The sequence below is a fragment of the Chlorocebus sabaeus genome, chromosome 10 (genome assembly GCF_047675955.1).
Source record: "Chlorocebus sabaeus isolate Y175 chromosome 10, mChlSab1.0.hap1, whole genome shotgun sequence".
Taxonomy (NCBI): Eukaryota; Metazoa; Chordata; class Mammalia; order Primates; family Cercopithecidae; genus Chlorocebus; species Chlorocebus sabaeus.
This window is the reverse complement of record NC_132913.1, coordinates 19,890,912-19,909,172: the sequence shown is the minus strand read 5'-3', so window position 1 is coordinate 19,909,172 and position 18,261 is coordinate 19,890,912. Positions and strand designations below refer to the sequence as shown.

General features: G+C 41.3%; 1 protein-coding gene and 1 pseudogene across 3 annotated transcripts in view; one reads left to right on the top strand and one right to left on the bottom strand.

Moving 5' to 3' along the window:
- The window catches only part of MGAT5 (alpha-1,6-mannosylglycoprotein 6-beta-N-acetylglucosaminyltransferase), a 328,044-nt gene that overhangs the window by 125,530 nt on the left and 184,253 nt on the right, over positions 1 to 18,261 (bottom strand). For all 3 annotated transcript variants that reach the window (XM_007964794.3, XM_007964792.3, XM_007964797.3), the window contains exons 4-5: positions 8,230 to 8,306; positions 7,076 to 7,165 (exon numbers count right to left, since the gene is read on the bottom strand). In XM_007964794.3, coding sequence (XP_007962985.1) covers positions 7,076 to 7,165; positions 8,230 to 8,306 — 167 coding nt within the window. The remainder of the gene's footprint in view (positions 1 to 7,075; positions 7,166 to 8,229; positions 8,307 to 18,261) is intronic.
- LOC140712560 (epididymal secretory protein E3-beta-like) lies at positions 2,877 to 7,057 on the top strand (annotated as a pseudogene).

The following is an 18,261-nucleotide window of genomic DNA, read 5'->3' as shown; positions in this document are numbered from 1 at the left end:
AGACAGAAGAGAACCTAAAATGAAGAGAGATTTAGGAGACATCAACAATTGCAATTTAGGGTCCTTACTGGAAACCCAGTTCAAATAAATACACTTTAATTTATACAATGGCCTGAAAATATGAATACTAATCTGATGTGAAGGAATTATGTTAATTTTCTGGTGTGAAATAGTACTAGCAGTTATAATGAGAATAGCTGTACAATGATTTAAAAGAGTCTCTTTTAGAGATACAAATTGAAACAGATATGATGCTTGAGATTTGTCCTAAAATAATGAAGCAGAGGAGGTTATAAATGAAATGAGATTGGCTATGAATTAACAATTGTTGAATATGGATCATGGGCACACAGGAGTTTGTTATACTCTTTTGTAGTACATGCTTGAAATTTTGCACATTAAAAATTTTTTAAAGTATTTTTAAATACTTTTAAAAGTAATTTTTAAAGTATTTTTAGGCTCATATAAGAGAAATTATATGAGACAATATTTAAATGTGTATAAAAAACAAATTGGAGATGACAGCATTGAAGCACCATCCTGCCACATGTATTCCAAGAAGCAGTCAAAGAAGTGTTGGTTTGGGTTTTGGCAAGTCTTGTCCTTTGCCCTTCTGATTTTTGTAGAGTGGAGGCCAGAACAAGAAGTCTAAATATAACCGTTGTGGTATATAACATTCATAAACAGGAAGTGTTGCTAAGAACTTTAGTGGGTAAGGGGCTAAAGGGAGAAACAGAGATCAGTTAGGCTGACTAACAAATACTGTTCTTGAAACTCAGGATTTTTTTTTTTTTAATTCTTTTACTAAGGATGTCTCAGAACTCGGGTAGTAAGAGCAACAAATATATATAGATGAAAAAGATACCAATAAAGGCTGAACAGAGAAGGTGAAAATAATATGATCGTAAATCTCTGCCACCTTCTTTACTGCCCAGAAATATTGTCTTGAGGAAAGAGAATTTCCCATTTCAAAGGGCTGAACATTTAAAGGGTGTGTGTTGGTATTCTTGGGCAACAATCCGGTGATATTTTTAAAAGTACTCCCTGGCCCACCCCAAAATGTTAGTTGTTTTTTCATTCAGGTTTTCTCCTGCAACCTAAACAGTCCATTCTTTATCACTGCCCACTTTGACAAATTAGTCTGTGCAACACCATTTCCAAGTTATCTTTAGCAGCCAACACAGCTCATAAATCCAAATCATTGTACTGGTTATTAGGATTTCATTTCATGCTCGCATTCACAGACATTTAAGCTTTCAACCTTTCCTGTTGGGCATTAATCTTAGCATTAATCAAGGGATTAAGCACGCTGAATTTAAACTCAAGGTTAATTACATGCTCAGCCAATATTAGTTTTACATACTGCCAAGGGAGAACAGAAAGAAGCAAAGACTTTTACGTCTGTTGTTTATGAAGTATAAGAACTAGACTGACAAGTAAGGCATGAACCTGCTTCTTTTGCTCCTTTGTGAAAGAGTCATAGACGCACTCTCATGCATCCAGTCCAAATTGGCATTTGAAGCAATAGCTTGCACACATCCTAAGATCTAGCAATCAATCACTGGGCAATTTGATTATTTCAGAGCAACTCTACTTGCAATGGCAACAGAAGTGCATACAAGAAAACCACAAACAAATTAGGAACTTTGGAAAGGTATGACACCTCCTAGGTTCTGTAACAACTGTTTAAAAAGAAAAAAGTGTGTCAGTGTCAAATATATCAGTATCATCTATCAACATAATATCAACAGAGATGAAGAAATTCATTCTAAATTTTGTAAAAGCTGATAGCAGTAAAAGGCTCTGCAGATGGTTAAGTTAATATACCTGAAACAATGACATTCAGAGTAACTACTTTTAGGGCTTTGTCTCTATAATGGGAGTAGTTACATGGCTCACAAAAACAGATACAGAAAATGAACTGCCTGATGTTCCGGAAATACAAGGCTGCCTAATGAATCATTTGCTTATTCCTACCACTTGGAAGGGCTGACACCTGGTTTTCATGAGTTATGGCAGCAGGAGAGTTTGTGTTTTTTTTTAGAGGTGTAGGGTATCGAAATTATGAGTATTAGAAAACTAGCAATGATGGAGTATTAGAAAACTAGCAGTGAAGATCTATTCATTGAAGTTAGCTAAAGTAGAGCCATTTTTCCATCACAAGTGGATTTAACCATATAACTGAATGCGAAGTCAATGGCTACAAGTCAGCTACCCAAGTTCAGTTTTCCTTCATCACAAAGGAGACAGCAGGAATGAAAAGTGCAGGACTTTGGGGCTAAGTGACTTGACCTCTCTGAGCTATCTATGACTTGGCTCTCCATTACTCTTCAGAGTTGGAGAGAGGTTTAAATAAGATCGTGTATAGCTGACCCACAGTATCTGTTGGGGACTGGTTTCAAGACCCCCGTGGATATTAAAATCCTCAGATGCTGAAGTCACTTAAATAAAATGGGGTTGTTCTATATTTGAGGTGTCTGGTACAGGGGAGAATCAATAATATTTCATTCTTCTCTTGTCTGCTCCCAAAGTCCCACCTCTAAAGAAGGGCAACCACTCGGCTTTTATCTCTACCATCTCTAGTACAGTGTCAGAGATATTATAACAAGCAGCTGTGGGGCTATTTTAAGGAAAAATATTGATGGCTTTGCTTCCTGGGATTTAACCAAAAAATATCCATAGACTAGTTGGTGAGGGTGAGGGTGGTGAGGGTGAAAGTACTAACAAGTTTCTAATTCCATAACTCAGCGGAAGCTGGTGCACTGAGACAACCGTAAGAAAGAAAAATGAAGGAAGAGTACCGTCTCTTAAGATGGGTCTGAATCTAAATGCTCCAATTCAACTAGTGACTGACTATACAAGAGATATTTTACTTCATGTCCCTTGGGCATCTGTCAAAGCTCTGATGTTAAACATAGTTCAAAACAAGAATTGGCTCTTCAATAAGGATTAGGAATAGAATAAAAGTTACTGGTGCATGTGTTAATCACGTTAACAACTCAAATGAAGATGTCTCTCTCAATCATCTCCCCAGTTGCAAGAGAAACCTAGCAGATGATACAGGAAATAAAAACGCAGGTTTCAGAGTTTACCTAAATAACAGAATAAGGAAAGTTTCAAGACAGCAAGAGAGAATAAACCCACACAAGTGAACTAATAGCTCCTACAAAGCCATAGATAATGTCCAAGATTTAAAAAATACTAAGAAGGAATTAACTGGTGTTACAAAACATCTCTACTAATCTCACATTAACAATGATAGAGTGCACTGACTCCATATGTGCAGCTAATTCCAGTGCAAACACAAGTATCATGCCCAGAAATGACAAATCAAGGGAAAATACTCTCACCACAAATATGTATGTAAAGTAATGCACATGTTAATTAGCTTGATTTAGCCATTCCACAATGCAGACCCATACCAAAACATCAAGTTGTATACCACGAATACATACAAATGTTGTCAATTTAAAAACAGGCATTAAGGGAAACAGCTGAATTTCTACATTACCAGAAGTCAAAGGATCTAAAATTGTATTACATTGGTAAATGAGAACCGAAATTGATTATAATTTGAAAACGGAACAATGTTCCCACATATCATGTCCAAGGCTAAGTGACACCCCACAACTATTCTCAAAAGATCACAGCATTTAAAACCGTAGAAGTATCAGTTATGCTATTGAGTGTTTTTATCTGCCAGGTTGTACTCTAAGTACATTCCTATTATTTTATAAAGGAAGAATCCTAGGCACAAAAGGTTAAGTGACCTCATAGAGCTTAGAAAGCAGCAGAAACAGAAGCTGAAGTCAGGTGTAAGACTCTAAGGTAGTATTCCTATTGAAGGGACCATATTGGTGAAATTCTCCTTTAACTCTCATAGGGTACTTATTACAATGCTATGATAACATAGAAAAGCCCAGAGGTTCAGGGTTACACTCAGATTAAAACTTTTAAGAAGAGTTCCCTAGATATCTCCACCCCTTCTCCTGGTTCGGTTACCTGCATCCTTTCTTCCTGTTGCTTTTACAATGATTAACACATAACATGGTGTCAAGAAAATGTGTTTTCATTAACTGTTGACAAAGAATTCAATAACTGCTCACTGAATAGAATTCAGCCAAGTAACAAAAAGACCACCCGATCATCTGCGTAGGAAGAGAGTGGAATGGGCTAATGAAGCATATTTCACACCTCAGGAAGAGAAAACATAGTTCCAAAATGAAATACTCAGCCTCAGATAGCAAGTGTATGTGATCCATCATGTCTCTTCATCCCGTATTCCTCCCTACTTCCCTTCCCCAGAACCTCACTTTTCTCTCAGCTTAGCCATATACTTCATTGGGGACAGGGGTGAGGTGTGACAAAGGGAGGGGAAAAAGTCACAAATAACTTCAGTCTCTTCCATGTGGATCACTCTCTATGCCTTCCCAGGAGATGGAAGTATGGGCATGAAAATCCTCTGCCTCAGCAGCACACCCCAACATGCAAAGGCTTAGGAAAGCATGAAATCAGCCCAGCTTGTCAATCATGGAGCCCGGTCAGACTCTGGCTAAATTCTATCATGTAGAAAGGGGAATAAAACTTTTGAAAATTAAACTAAATGAGGAACCTTTTCCTCAGGGCAGGAGAGGTACTTCTAATTGACTTTTCAACTAGAGTGAAGGTCAACACGTGACCCCAGGCTTTACTCCTCTGGAGAAGGAAATGAGAAGGCAGACCACAGGCCACCCAAGCACGAAGCCAGAAACTCAAATAAATGCTACTAAGTCAATTTGCCAGCAGCCTGCTAATGAGGAGCCTCATACACACAACTCTCAGAGCTGTTCATTTCCAAGACGTATTTTAACTAGAATTAGCTCTGGGGTTTTCATGATGGCAATGGAACAACCTTGTCCCTCTTCCCCTAAAAAATCATGGAGCCTGGTTGGACCCCCCAAGTCACACACTTTTTGTGTGACTTCAATGTACCCAGGCAAAAGAAGTAATAGTCAGAGAGGGGCAAATCCCACGGAATCAGGGCCACATGTCCTATTAGCAATACTGTTTGGCCTCTGTCCCCATCACCCTATGGCAAAGAAAAGAGAGGCATCTGAATCCCACAAGGAAAACCATGGCAAGAATATTTTATTTAGCCTCAAAAATGAAGGTGTTCTCCTTCCTGCATGGTATCACCAGCTGTTATTATTGGTCAAATAACAACAGCAACAGCAAACAAAAACGGGGGACAGAATTAAAAAAAGGGCAGCAGAGGGTCTGTGGAGGCATGACCTCAGAATTGGCTAGAACCACAAGATCCCAAAGACCCCTTCCTCCCCCAGTCCATAAAGGGGAAGCCAGCCGGTTTTTATTCCCTAGATTCTAGGTGAAACGGATATCCTTAAAGCCTGTACGAGATTCAAGTGACCCATAAAGTTTTCTGCAACCGCTAAAAAAAAAAAAAAAAATACAAAAGCTGCTATTTAAATTCAAGGGTACAAATGAAAATGAGGCTCAGATTTAGGGGAAAAAAGGTAAAAGTAACTAACTTTTAGTTACTTCCCTCCCAAACTTGTCTTACGCATCTCTTCCCTCTGGCTGTTTCTGACTTGTTTCTGTTATAATAAACCAGTAAATGCTTCCTGGGCTGTAAAAGGAGGAGGACATAGACTCTGCTGTTCAGATCCACACACTAATCCCTACTATGAGCAGTGACTCAAACGCTGAATCTGAATAGGGTGGCCCTGGTGACTGAGATGGCAACCTCTCTAAAGATCTGGAGCCCACTCTTGGCCCTGCTTTGATCCTATGCAGGCTGCTTGTACACAAGAAAAACATCTACTGGAGGCAATTCATAAAACATCACTACCCATGTCCAAGAGTACAGATGTGATGTCCTCATGAGAGAAAAAGAAGTGTTTTAAAAGATAAGAGCTCTCACGTGTTCATCTAAATCTCAGGGTACCAAATTGAGCATACATGTGCTAATGACAACTGGAATGACTGCTACAGACATGCATATGTATGGGCCCAGAATGCCCCCAATGTACTCAAGTGTCACTGGGAGAATTCCAAAAATAGCTACACAGAGAGCAGGAGCTTCAGCTACGTTGAATTCCACCGCAGCATGGATGAGTATGTTGATGGCATAGAGGACCTGAAGATAAAGTCTATCAGCAGGTAGGTCTACCCACATTCCCAGGTTTTGGGAGAGTATTCCATACTTCCCAAGCGGTAGCCGCTGCCTATGTCCATTGTCCCGCCACTCCCACTGTGCAACTGATACCATAACTTTCCCTATGGTGTTTCTCTGCCTTGAATACACTTTTGTCTTTCATTTACCTAACTTACTTCTTACACGTATTTTCAAGATTCAGCTCATATGGCATCTATTCTTGACAAATCCAGGAGAATTCCCAATATTGACTCCTTTATACCTACCCAAGCTCAATGATCCTTTCTCTAAATAATTGTATTATTCAAAAAACAAAACCAGAAAATAACAAGTGTTGGTGAGAATATGAAGATATTAAAATCCTTGTGCACTGCTGGTATAAAATGGGGCAGCTGCTGTACAAAACAGTATGGCGGTTCCCCCCAAAATTAAAAATACAATTACCATATGATCCAGCAATTTCACTTCTGGGTATATTTCCAAAACAACTGAAAGCAGGGTCTTAACGGGGAGTTAGATTTCAATGAGTCTAGAAGCTCAGTTTTGCAAGATAAAAGGAATTCTAGAGATGGACAGTGGTGATGGTTGCAACAATAATGTGAATATATTTAATGCCACTGAACTATACATTTGAAAATGGTTAAGATGGCAAATGTCATATTATGTCTATTTTACTACAATTAAAAAAAAAAAAACAAAACTAGGAAAAAAGGAAATAGCTAACTAACTCCACTTATTTTTCCCTCAAGGGGGGAAAAAAAAATCATCCTTCCTGAGGAGTAGGGAAAGTAATGAAGGGCGGAATCATAGGTCCTCCATATAAAAATACCACACGTTTTTAAGCTCTTCAAATTTCAGACTCAGCTACAGCACAGTCCAACAAGTCACATCTGCCCCCAGGAGCCACAGAAAGCTACTCACCTCACTGAGGTAAATAAAAAAAGAGCAGGTGGACCCATCCACTCCATAGTCTGCGTAGCAGGGATCTGAACGCCACATGTCTTTCATCCACTGAAACAAGAAGAACGTCTCTGAGCAGCCCATTCACAGGCCCTCCACATCTGCTGACAGGGAGGGCGAGGATAGGAATGGTGAAGACGGAGTGGATGGCTCAAGCTGTGGCCTAAAGAACTGAGTGACAGAGTCACTGAGCTAAGGTCAAGATAGCCAGGTGCGCAGCTCACCTCCTTGGATGATTAACAGGAAGACACTGGCTTACATTAGGCCTCAGCAGAAGTGCTTAGAGTGCAGAGTAAGGTTGTGGTACAGCAGGCAATAAAGCCCAGGAGAGGCGGTGGCTCGGGGATTTTTACTAAGATCAAGTGCCTAATGGGACTCTGATATCTACACCCCCTCCAGGAACTCCAGTTCCAACAGCCCACAGCATGGTACCTGAAACACAGTGTGTGCAGGAGGGCACAAGTGAGTGTTGACAGACGGCCCACATGGATACCACCCAAATGTTTCTGGGGCTGGTCCCACTGTCATAACTACATCCCTGAATGGACACTTTTCTCTGAAAACTACTGAGCAGGGAGTGGTCTCCCCAGGGACAGGCCATACAAATGGGATTTCTGAAGAAAAAAAAAAAAAGCAGCCAAGTAAAAGAGCAGCCAAGTGTCTCTGGGTACTCAACCACAAATACAAATGTGACACTTAAACCACAATCTGAAGGCTTCAGAGCAGGAGCCTGGGGACTGAGAGGGTGGGGAGTTGGACACTAAATAACGGCAGTTCCTTGTCATTGGTCCTCGAAGGATCACCTGCTGGAGGCTGGGAAACAGAGAGGGGAAGTCAGCTTCAAAGACTTAGCAGGTGCCTGAAATGGTCCAGGCTCTCTCATGCTGACCAGTGAGCGCCACTGTTGACCAACCCCACATGGTTGACACAGGCAGAGCGGGGTTGTCATAGCCACAGCCAAAGCCAGCAGAATGGAGACACCCCATAAATGATTCATGTCAAGGGCTCACTCACCCATTTGTATCACTGAGGAGGAAAAGGAAGGGAAAGGAAAAAGAAGAGGTGTTTGTGCAGACTGGGGATGATGAAAATGACCTTGCTCGCCTCTGCCTTACCTTGATCTTTCCCTCACAGTGGGGGTAGCCGTCCATAGGAGGCAATACACATTTTTCTTGAGCTCCGTTAATGATATCTGTGAAGAATGAAAAACAACAAAGGATACAATGAGATCTATAAAACACAAGCCTAACATTCTTGTAAGCCAAGAGGTAGGGAGAGAAACCAAAAAAGAAAGGTCTCTGTTGGCAGCCATGCTCTGATACATGGAGCCCCTCCAGCTCGAACATAGCTGACTGGTTCACAGTGATGACTGACCTGAGGACAGCCCACCTACAGGATGGTCAGAGACCTATGACAACATGTGTGGCCCGGCTTAAAAGAGTGAGCCAGGCCAACCAGAGTGCCTGCTTAGAAATCTGCAATTGGGCAACTGAGAAACCAAACAAGCAGGGAGCAGAAAATAGAGCCATGTGATTACGAGGGTCCTCCAGCACTGGTAGGGACATTCTAGGCTATGTGGGCAAGCTGGGGCCATGAACAGACCTCGTGAAGACAACTGCATGAGCTGAGAAAGCCAGTAGGCCAGAGAGATGTGAATAGAGCTGGTGCACAGAGAGTCATAAGATGTATCTGCACCATCCTAAGGAACTCCCACCCTGCATCCATGGGATACAGCTTCTTACAGACCTAGTCCTTAGATTTCCATGAAGGTCTCCTTATTGTTTCAAATATTTCCTCACAATAAACTCCTTTTATATTAGCTAGCTTGAATGGGTTCCTATTCCTTGTAACTGTAGGGTCAAAATGAAAACAAATGCCTTTGAGAAGCTAAGGGTCATTCCCTTCTGATAGAAACATTCAATATAGTCCTCCTAGCTATTTAAAACCATATATTACTGTGAACTAGCGCCATCCTACAGTGCTATAGAACACCAGAGCTTATTCCTCCTGTCTAGCTATAAAGAAATGAGAAATGTTTGAGATTATGAAAATGCTAATTACCCTGATCTGGTCACTATATATTTTATGTATCACAACATCACATCACTAAGTACCCTATAAATATGTATAATTATGTCGATTAAAAAAATTAAATGAAGCTTACAGTCTAATGGTGGAGAACATACAAATAAATGAACAATGAACAATGGAACAACAGTATAACAGGCATTATGGCAGGGCTGGGCAAGGAAAGACACCCAGCCTACTCTCCAAAGCTCCAAGAAGGCCTCCTGCATCCAGTGACATCTTAGCCAAGATGTGAAGACAAAGTGGGAGTGAGCCAGCCAAAGGGACAATCTAACGATGCCGTTCAAGGAACTGAGGTGGTCTCCAACAGAAAGAAGTGTGAGCTACTCAGGCCAGACAGGAGATGCAACAGGAAAGGCTTCAAATACCACAATAAGTACCCTCATCTTTACCCTAAGAACATGGTGGAATAATGTTATAGAGGGGAAGATTATGATCACATTGTTACGTAGGAATGACCATTTTAGTCGGAAAACAGGACAACCCTAAACCTACACGTTTCTCTTTTCAGACCTACTATATTTTCCAGAAATGTCTGGAAAATATCATTACTTACTGCTGTTAGTTTTCTAAAGAAAGCAATAATCAAAAACTAGATTCCAAACTGCAATATTATTTCACAGGGGTACTGAAATAACTCAGTGGCTGCTGGGACTGAGACGGAAGTTGGTGCTAAGGAGGATTTCACCTGCCCCTTGAAAACCAGTTATTTTGATAGTCTGTCACCAAAATTCTTGACCTCTTGATTCAAGTATTTCAATAAGCCCTCTATCTGCTAAGACTAACTAGAGCATAAAAAAATACCCTCTTTCTCATGGGTCTCTTAGTAGTTAAAATGGAGGTTACTCGGCTTGTCAGAGCCCCTGTTGCATGATGTGTAAAATAGGAATGACTGCCTCTATTTCATCCAGCTCTTACTAAATCAACACCTATCAAAAGGCTGTCCTGGAATGCCCAATGGCAGATACCACAGACCACAGTAGGTGCTTAAAAGTTGGCATTTGCTATATAATTCCACACAACTTTCACTTGCTATATCTGGGAAAACAGCACTTCAAATGTACAGACATTTCTGGAAAAGCATTCTGTGTTTTTGAAATAGATGCAGACTTGAGGTGGAAAGAGCTCCAGAAGCCCTAACAAATGGAATGCCTCACCAGAGAATAGTATTTTGCAGCAACCATTATACCTATCACTATTTTTAATTCTGATTTTGCTTGCCAATGCTTACTTGGCATGATGGAGGGTTTTGGCCAAGCAAATGAGCAGCAGCAGAGGTTCCACGAAATTAGGCACAGTCTATGAGAGCCTGCAGTTGGTAATCAGACATTTTAGGGGGTACCTGGCGTGGAAACGGCACCCCCTTTACACCACAGATACTATTCTACTCCTGGAATATTCACTGCCAACTAGAGGCTACTGACACGGTGGTGTGGTAGGGCGGGGTGAAGCAGGCTCATTGAATGAGAAAATAAACTAACAGGTCCACGAAGGCCTGTGAGCAAAGCCCCAAAGCTGACGGTGTGGGTCCATTCATTAAGAATTTCAAGGAATAAAGTTAAGGGTCAGCACTTTTTTTGTAAAGAACCAGAAAGTAAATATTTAAGACTCTGTGAGCCACAAGGTCCCCGTCTCAACTACTGAACTCTGCTGTTGTCATGAAAAAGCAGCCACAGATAACAGCTGAACGAATGGATGGGCTGTGTTCCAATAAAACATTATTTACAGAATCAGGCACAGACCCCCCCTGTTGCTATGCTAGGAGATTCCCAAAATAAGGCCCCTCATTTCTGCCAGAGCCTCCTGGACTGACTTCTTTCAAGACTCCCTGCAGGCCTTCCTCTTCCTGGAATGTCCTTCTCCTCAGTCCCTCCAGGTCACCACTCTTAATCTGTCCAGTTAAAGCCCCTTCCTCTTTCTTCAGCTAAAGCCAACACCTCTCTGAAGAAACAGTCCTTAATTCTTCCTTCCCACGCCTAGTCAGGATTTTATTAGGAATCCTGTCCTCCTGTGGGCTTCCCTGGCCTCTTGCTCATGTCTCTCCTAACTGTAGTGAGTGATTGTGTTTTATTCCTTTATGGCAGTCCATCTCCCCTCCTAGTACATGAGGAAACTATAGGAAAGTTAGTGTCTAGAGATCCAGCAGGAAGACATAAGTGCCATCTGATGGAATAAACACAGGCATGTTCCCCTCTGCCCAGCAGTCCTGACTCCTGGGCTCAGCGAGAACTAGACTGAGCGGAGACTCCCACCAGGCCAGGGCTTTTCCTCTTCCTCAAACTGGTGGTTTGTCAGCTAATTCAACAGAGTCTCCTCTGCAACTCCATGTTCTTATACATGAATTTTCTCTCCTTTATTTAGTTACACAGTGATGGGTCTGAATAGATAAGGGGCTTCCAGAGGCATTGGTTTAAGAGTGCTCAAGGTTCTCGGGTAGAGGGAATCTGTGACTGGGAGAAACCGGGAGTTCCAGCCTTTCCAGCATGGGGCAGAACTGCTCCCAAACCTGACCAGGAATAACCTGACCAAGACCTTCCAACACACCACAGCTCATAAGGACTTCCAGCTCCTTTTCAGAGGATGGCTCCTCATTTTGTTTCTATCAAATGACCAAAATTCTATAAACATTTTTATTAGTTTGTGTCCATGGAGGACCTTCCTAACTGTGGAGGTGCCTCTCATCTAAATTTGGTTAAGAAACAAAACTTTGGGCCAAAAAAGGTTAATGTTACTGCTTTCCAGGGGAAACTGAGCTTACTATACACAAGCTCTCTTCAAAAGAGGGAGGTAGGTACTATGCTTATAGCCTGGGTGATGGTATCCATGGAACCTCAAACCTCAGCATCACATAGTTACTCATGTAACAAACTTGTATGGCATGGACTCTTTATAATAAAAGTTGAAATAAAGTAAAAACCGAGGGTATAAAAAGAAAAAAGGAGAAAGATCTGCCAAGATATGTAACTTGAATGCTCTCCCTGCTGTTAATCCCAAGCTTTCCCCATGCCATTTTTTTAAAATGTTGAAAGGGCAAGGAAAATAAAAATTTTAAGTGTAAGCAATGAAGCTCAGCTCTGTTTAGGATTCAGTTTTATCCGTTACCCTTACACCAGCCCAAGCTGCAACATCTTTCCCCCAAAACTTCACCTCTGTATGATCCTATGGCATTGGCAACCAGGTATCTACACAGAAGACAGATTATGCAGGTGTAAAAATTCTGTTGCTTTATCAGTCACTTGTGCCCACATGATGTAGTGGGTGTTCGAATATGGGTTTAATCTAAGTGAACAAATACTTTTCCTGCCATCAAAAATGCTTAAGATTCAGGAGGAACATATACACTGCAGGAGCAGAAGCAGCACGAGATGTCACAAACACACACAGCGGGGGTGTTCTTGTGAGGCGTGGAGCCAGATTCTCCTGACAGTCCCAACAGACACACACATATCGAGAGAGACGTGTACAGAGGGAGACAACCGCATTTCACATACATATTAAGAAGCGACAGGGATAAAGAAATATGAAACCAGACATATATATATGTGTGTGTGTATTTCTTGCTGTCTATGGCGTCAGAGCAAGGAAAGAAAAAGGGGAGAGTCAGGGCAGGAGAAACTGGTATGATGGTCTCAAAGGAACGGTGAGAATAGAAATAGCGTGATACAGGACAGGAAAAGAAACGGATGGAGGATAACTTGCCTTGATACATCACATACATTATCCCGTTTTAGAAAAAAGGAAGATGGTTACCTCATCCGACAGTCTGAAAGGGAAAGCCTTTAAAATCCTCAGCACTGACCTCCAAATTCAGCCCACCTTCACTGGGCATCTGCTGCCTGCCACGTGCTGAAATGCCAACACTGCATCCTTGTAAGACTCAGCCCTGCCTTCTGGGGGCTGGCACACGTGGGAGGAAGAGAAACCACACACAACAGTGAATGAGGTGCCTGGCAATGAAGCCTCCTCTACCCGTCGGTACTCCCAGGATACATGCCCAGCACACTGGAGACCCCATATTGTTTAATAACGGAAGGAACAAATGCAATGAAGAAATGGAGTGCCCAGCTTCCAGAGAACTGAAGAGGAAAGAAAGTGCCACAGATAAAAAGCAGTGGGAGAGCCTTACTTGGAGTCACTGACCCAAAAAGTCTGAGTTCTGGACTGCACATGCCACACAACTGAGGAAAACAGCAGAAAGCTGCAGTAGTGGGAGAAAAGTCATTCCTGATGCTGGGAGAAGGGACATAGGGCCTGGCCCCATGTGAATTACTAGCAGTCACATCTTACTGGTATTCAAAAAAGAGAGGTTTACAGTTGTAGATTTTTTTTTTTTTTTTTTTTTTTTTTTGAGACAAAGTCTGGCTCTGTCACCCAGGCTGGAGTGTAGTGGCACAATCTCGGCCTCCCAGGTTCAAGCAATTCTCCTGCATCAGCCTCCCAAGTAGCTGGAACTACAGGTGTGTGCCATCGTGACTGGTTAGTTTTTGCATTTTTAGAAATGCCGTTTCACTATGTTGGCCAGGCTGGCCTTGAACTCCTGGCCTCAATCGATCCATCTGCCTCAGCCTCCCAAAGTGCTAGGATTACAAGCATGAGTCACTGCATCCAGTCTGGAGATAATCTTAATAAATCATTTGTTAACTGTCCCACTGCTTGTATAAATCAGATGCTAGGTGCCTTGGATGTCACACAAGGCTATTTTCATCTTCTAATTGCCTAGGATCAGTATTTATGCATACATAAAGATGCTATTGTCCATTTTTTTTAAAGTATCACCGACTATCAACTATGCGGCATCATAAAACATTCACTTATTACAAACCTATTTAAAGTTTTTAATAACCACTCCTCACTGCTGAACAAAGGAGATCTGGAAATATGGTTAGAAAAAGAATCTCAAAAACAAAGAGGATGGAAGTCAGGGGTTAATCCCACTTCTGTCAATGCTTAAAGGTGGTACCATGTGTAAGAATCTCAACTACCTGTTCCTGGACCAGGATGATAAAGTGAGGAAATGGAATGGAGGACAGTGGATGCAAGAGAGAGAGACAGGTGTTTGCATGAGAGCCTCACACAGAAGACAGTTCTTTCAGAGCAATGGCTGACCATACTAGGAAGACAGCCTTTATATCAAGGCTCACTTTCCCATATACTAATTCTATACAGCAAAGATGACAGGTGTTGTTTGAAACGACACTTCTTTTTAACAACCTGTAGAACACAGGTCCATTAACTTTTTATCTAGATCTGGACAGGCATGTGATAGATTAAGGCCATCTAAATCCCTCACCATTGCCATTTTAAAGGGTAAAAAAAGGAAAGAAAAAAATAGAAAAAGTAGGTTTATAAAAACTCTCAGAAACCTCAAAGAACATGAGTATCTGTTGACCCCAGGAAGTTACAGGAAACTGATTCAATCTCCTTACCCAGTTGTTTTGCTGACCCTAAGATAATCAACTTCACGAGCAAGGGCTCCAATCAGTGCAATGATACCCTAAACATATTTTCTCTCAAAAGATTAAGGTCTCCAGCGATTCTATTTTGTGTCAGACGCGGTAGCATTTCTCTTGGCATACCTGATATGAACATGTGGCCATGCTTACCAGATGGCCCCTGCAAAGTGCAGCCAAATGAGCGTGCCACTGGCCTGGCTGCTCAGCAATGGCCGGGAACCGACTCAATCTCCACAATGGGCTTGGAGACCCAACTCTTGCCAGCACCTCCATCAGCTGGCTTGCCTTCAGGAGTGGATGGCAATAAATCAGATTGAAATCAGCCATGGTGGAATATAGTCTCCCATTGAAAATGACCTCAACAGTCACTCAGCTTGGCAAATATTCATTTAGGAATGCTTTACTTTTGCACTATAAAAAAAGTAATTTGATTTCTGTTACTGAGTCATGTACATGAATTCCAGGACCAGGGCCCCACAGCAATAGGCAGTTCCCTCCCCAGCAAGCAATTCAGAAGTCAAGATATGGGAAACAGGCAAGACTCACTCATGGACTCCCAGAGGTGTATACTGGGATCTCTGAAAATACTTGTTTGTATATTATTTTTGTTTTGTTTTTTAATCTAATTTGACAATAGAATCATCATTGCATAAAATAATTTTAGAGCTGCAAGGGACTTCTGAAACCACACCATTCAATAACCCTCTACTTTTCCTGATTCATAACACTAAGGCCTAGAAAGAGATGAAGTGCCTTCCTCATTCATGGATTAGACAAAATCCACTAGCACCTTCTATGTGCAAAGCACTCTGCATGTTCAATGAGACATTTGCCTTCAGAGTCAAGATTATTTCCACAACACTGTTAAAACGCATATCATCACATCATCATCTTCATGTTCTGCACGGGAAATTTCAAGAGCGAACTCAGTAACAAATTCTTATTCCCTCTTGAAGAAGCAACTCCAAGGGCCTCATGGACTTGCTGTATAAAAACCAGGAGCTACAGTACTGCCCATGTACAAATACTATGAACATAATGGAAGTCAACAAGAAAATCAAATTCAATGTATATATATGGGTCTTCTATGTATAGCTTTTCAAGAATAGAACTAATGTATAAAAAGAATAAAGTTGTGATGACTATGAAAACACATGGCCAAGATAATGTCATAAAATTTCAAATCACAATTCAGCCAAATAACTCCAGATTCTTCATACCTCCTTTTGTCATATCCTCTGTTATTTTTTTATTTTACGGCAGGATTGTCTAATTAAGCTGTTAAGCCAGCATTAAGATTTCTCCCTTTTTGGTAAATTAGTGTTAAAAAGGGGATCTAGGACTGAGATTCTCAGTATGAAAAACAGTTATATAAGAATGCTATTTACACACAGCCACAATATCATATTTACACCAACCCTCCATTCTGATAAGCCCCACGGTGCTGCTACTAGAAATGGTCAGCCAGGGAAAAGGTTATCACATGCCTAGGAGCACACACATGATAGGAAGAACACACTTGGGGTTAAATAATTGCTACCGACAAGAGTGGGCACAGCTTATCATCATTAGTCATCAGGGAAATGGCAATCAAAAGCACAATGAGGTATAACTTCACATCAACTAAAACAGTTATAATAAAAATTCAGATAACCACAAGTGTTGACAAGGATATAAAGAAAGCAGAACCCTCAACAAGCAGAAATATAAAATAGTGTAGTTGCTTTGGAAAACAGTCTAGCAGTCCTTAAAAAGTTAAACAGACTTATCATCTAAGTCAACAACTCTACTCCTTCGTTTACACTATGAAAGAATAAAAACATAACTACACAAAAATTTGTACATAAACGTTCATAGTAGCCTTATTCATAACAGTCACAATTTGGAAACAATATAAACACTCATCATCCAATTAACAGACCAGATATGGTATATCCATAAAATGGAATATTATTCAGCCATTAAAAGGAATGAGGTGCTAATCCATGCTTCACAGATGAACCTTGAAAACATTATGCTAGATGAAAGCAACCAGTCACACAGGCCACATGAGATTCCATTTACATGAAATGTTCAGAACCTACAGGCAAATCTAGAGAGATAGTGAATTCGTGCTTGTTTAGGGTTGAGGAAAGGGAGAAGAGGTGATATGGTGTTTCTTTTTGAGGTGATGAAAACATTCTAACACTGACTACTGTGGTGGTTGTACAACTGAATATAGTAAAAGCCACATTCAACTAATTATTTTGATTTTTTTGTAGAGATGAGGTCTTGCTATGTTGCCCAGGCTGGTCTCAAACTCTTGAGCTCAAGCCATCCTTCCATCTCAGCCTTCCAAAGTGCTGGGATTACAGGCTCCACACTCGTCCCTAAAAGCCTTAAATCAAACACTTTAAATATGTGAAGTGTGTGGTATGTAAAATTATCTCAATAAAGCTGTTACAAAAACCAGAAAAATTCTGACATTGACTCATTCAACAAATATTGAACCTAAATTACAGCATTTGTCATGATTTCAGTATTTCCTGGGAAGCAAAGAGAAACACAAAACATTATTCACCTTGAGGGAGACTTAAATATGCTTAGAACCCAAAACTTGCTCACCACAAAAGGCAGTTAATAGCCCAATACAATATACACCTCCCATGGGCTAGATGGGACACGCCATGAGCCAGCAAAATGGGAATAATCTGGAGCCCTGAATGTCAGTGTAGAGAAGAGCCATTCTATTGGCCTGGACTGCTCACTACTGGATTATCATGTGACAGAGAAACCACCCTCTGTTTAAATCCAACACTGCATTTTTAGGTCTCTTCGTTGCAGCAACTTAGTTTAAACCTTGAGTAACCACTGGACAAAGGGGATTTGAGTTGAGCTCAAACGTAGAGTAGACAGGAGAGAAAAGGGAAGATGAGGACACTGAAGAATAGCAGTAATAATGATGGTAGCCAACAGACTGAGCATCTACTAGAAACACCACTGTATGTTATGTACACCGATTACTCGATTGAGCCTCACAATACTATTATCCTTCATTCTGCTGCAGAAGACACTGAGGCCCAGGCAGATTAAGTAACTTGGCCAAGGTCACAGGTTTAGCCATTGCTAGCCCTATCTGCACATTTAAACATTACTTGGGGACCTTTTAAGAATGTGCCTCACCCTCCAGACATTCTTATTTAAATGGCCCCCAGGCAGTGGTTCTGCTATCCCCCTTTGTAATGCTCTCCCAACCTCAGGTGATTCTAAAGGGCAGTCCCAGCTGGGAATCAATAGAGTAAAAGGTGAAATAACAATGAGGAAAAGGAAAGGCCAGGGATGGAAAACAGATTTATGTTTCAACAATTAGAATGTTTTACCAGGACAGCAAATCTACCCACAGTGGGTAGGCATAACCAATCAATCATCTCTGTCTGAGAGGGCACAGGAGAGCAGAGGGGGACACTCTGGCTAAAGCAGAGGATTCAGGGTAGGGTAGTAAGAAATACAGCTGGAAAGGTATGCTGACACGGCCTGCCAAAGAATCATGAATTCCAGTCTCAGAATATAATTTATCACTGTTATCACAGCAGGAAACAGGAAGGCCACTGAAAACACGTGTGGAGT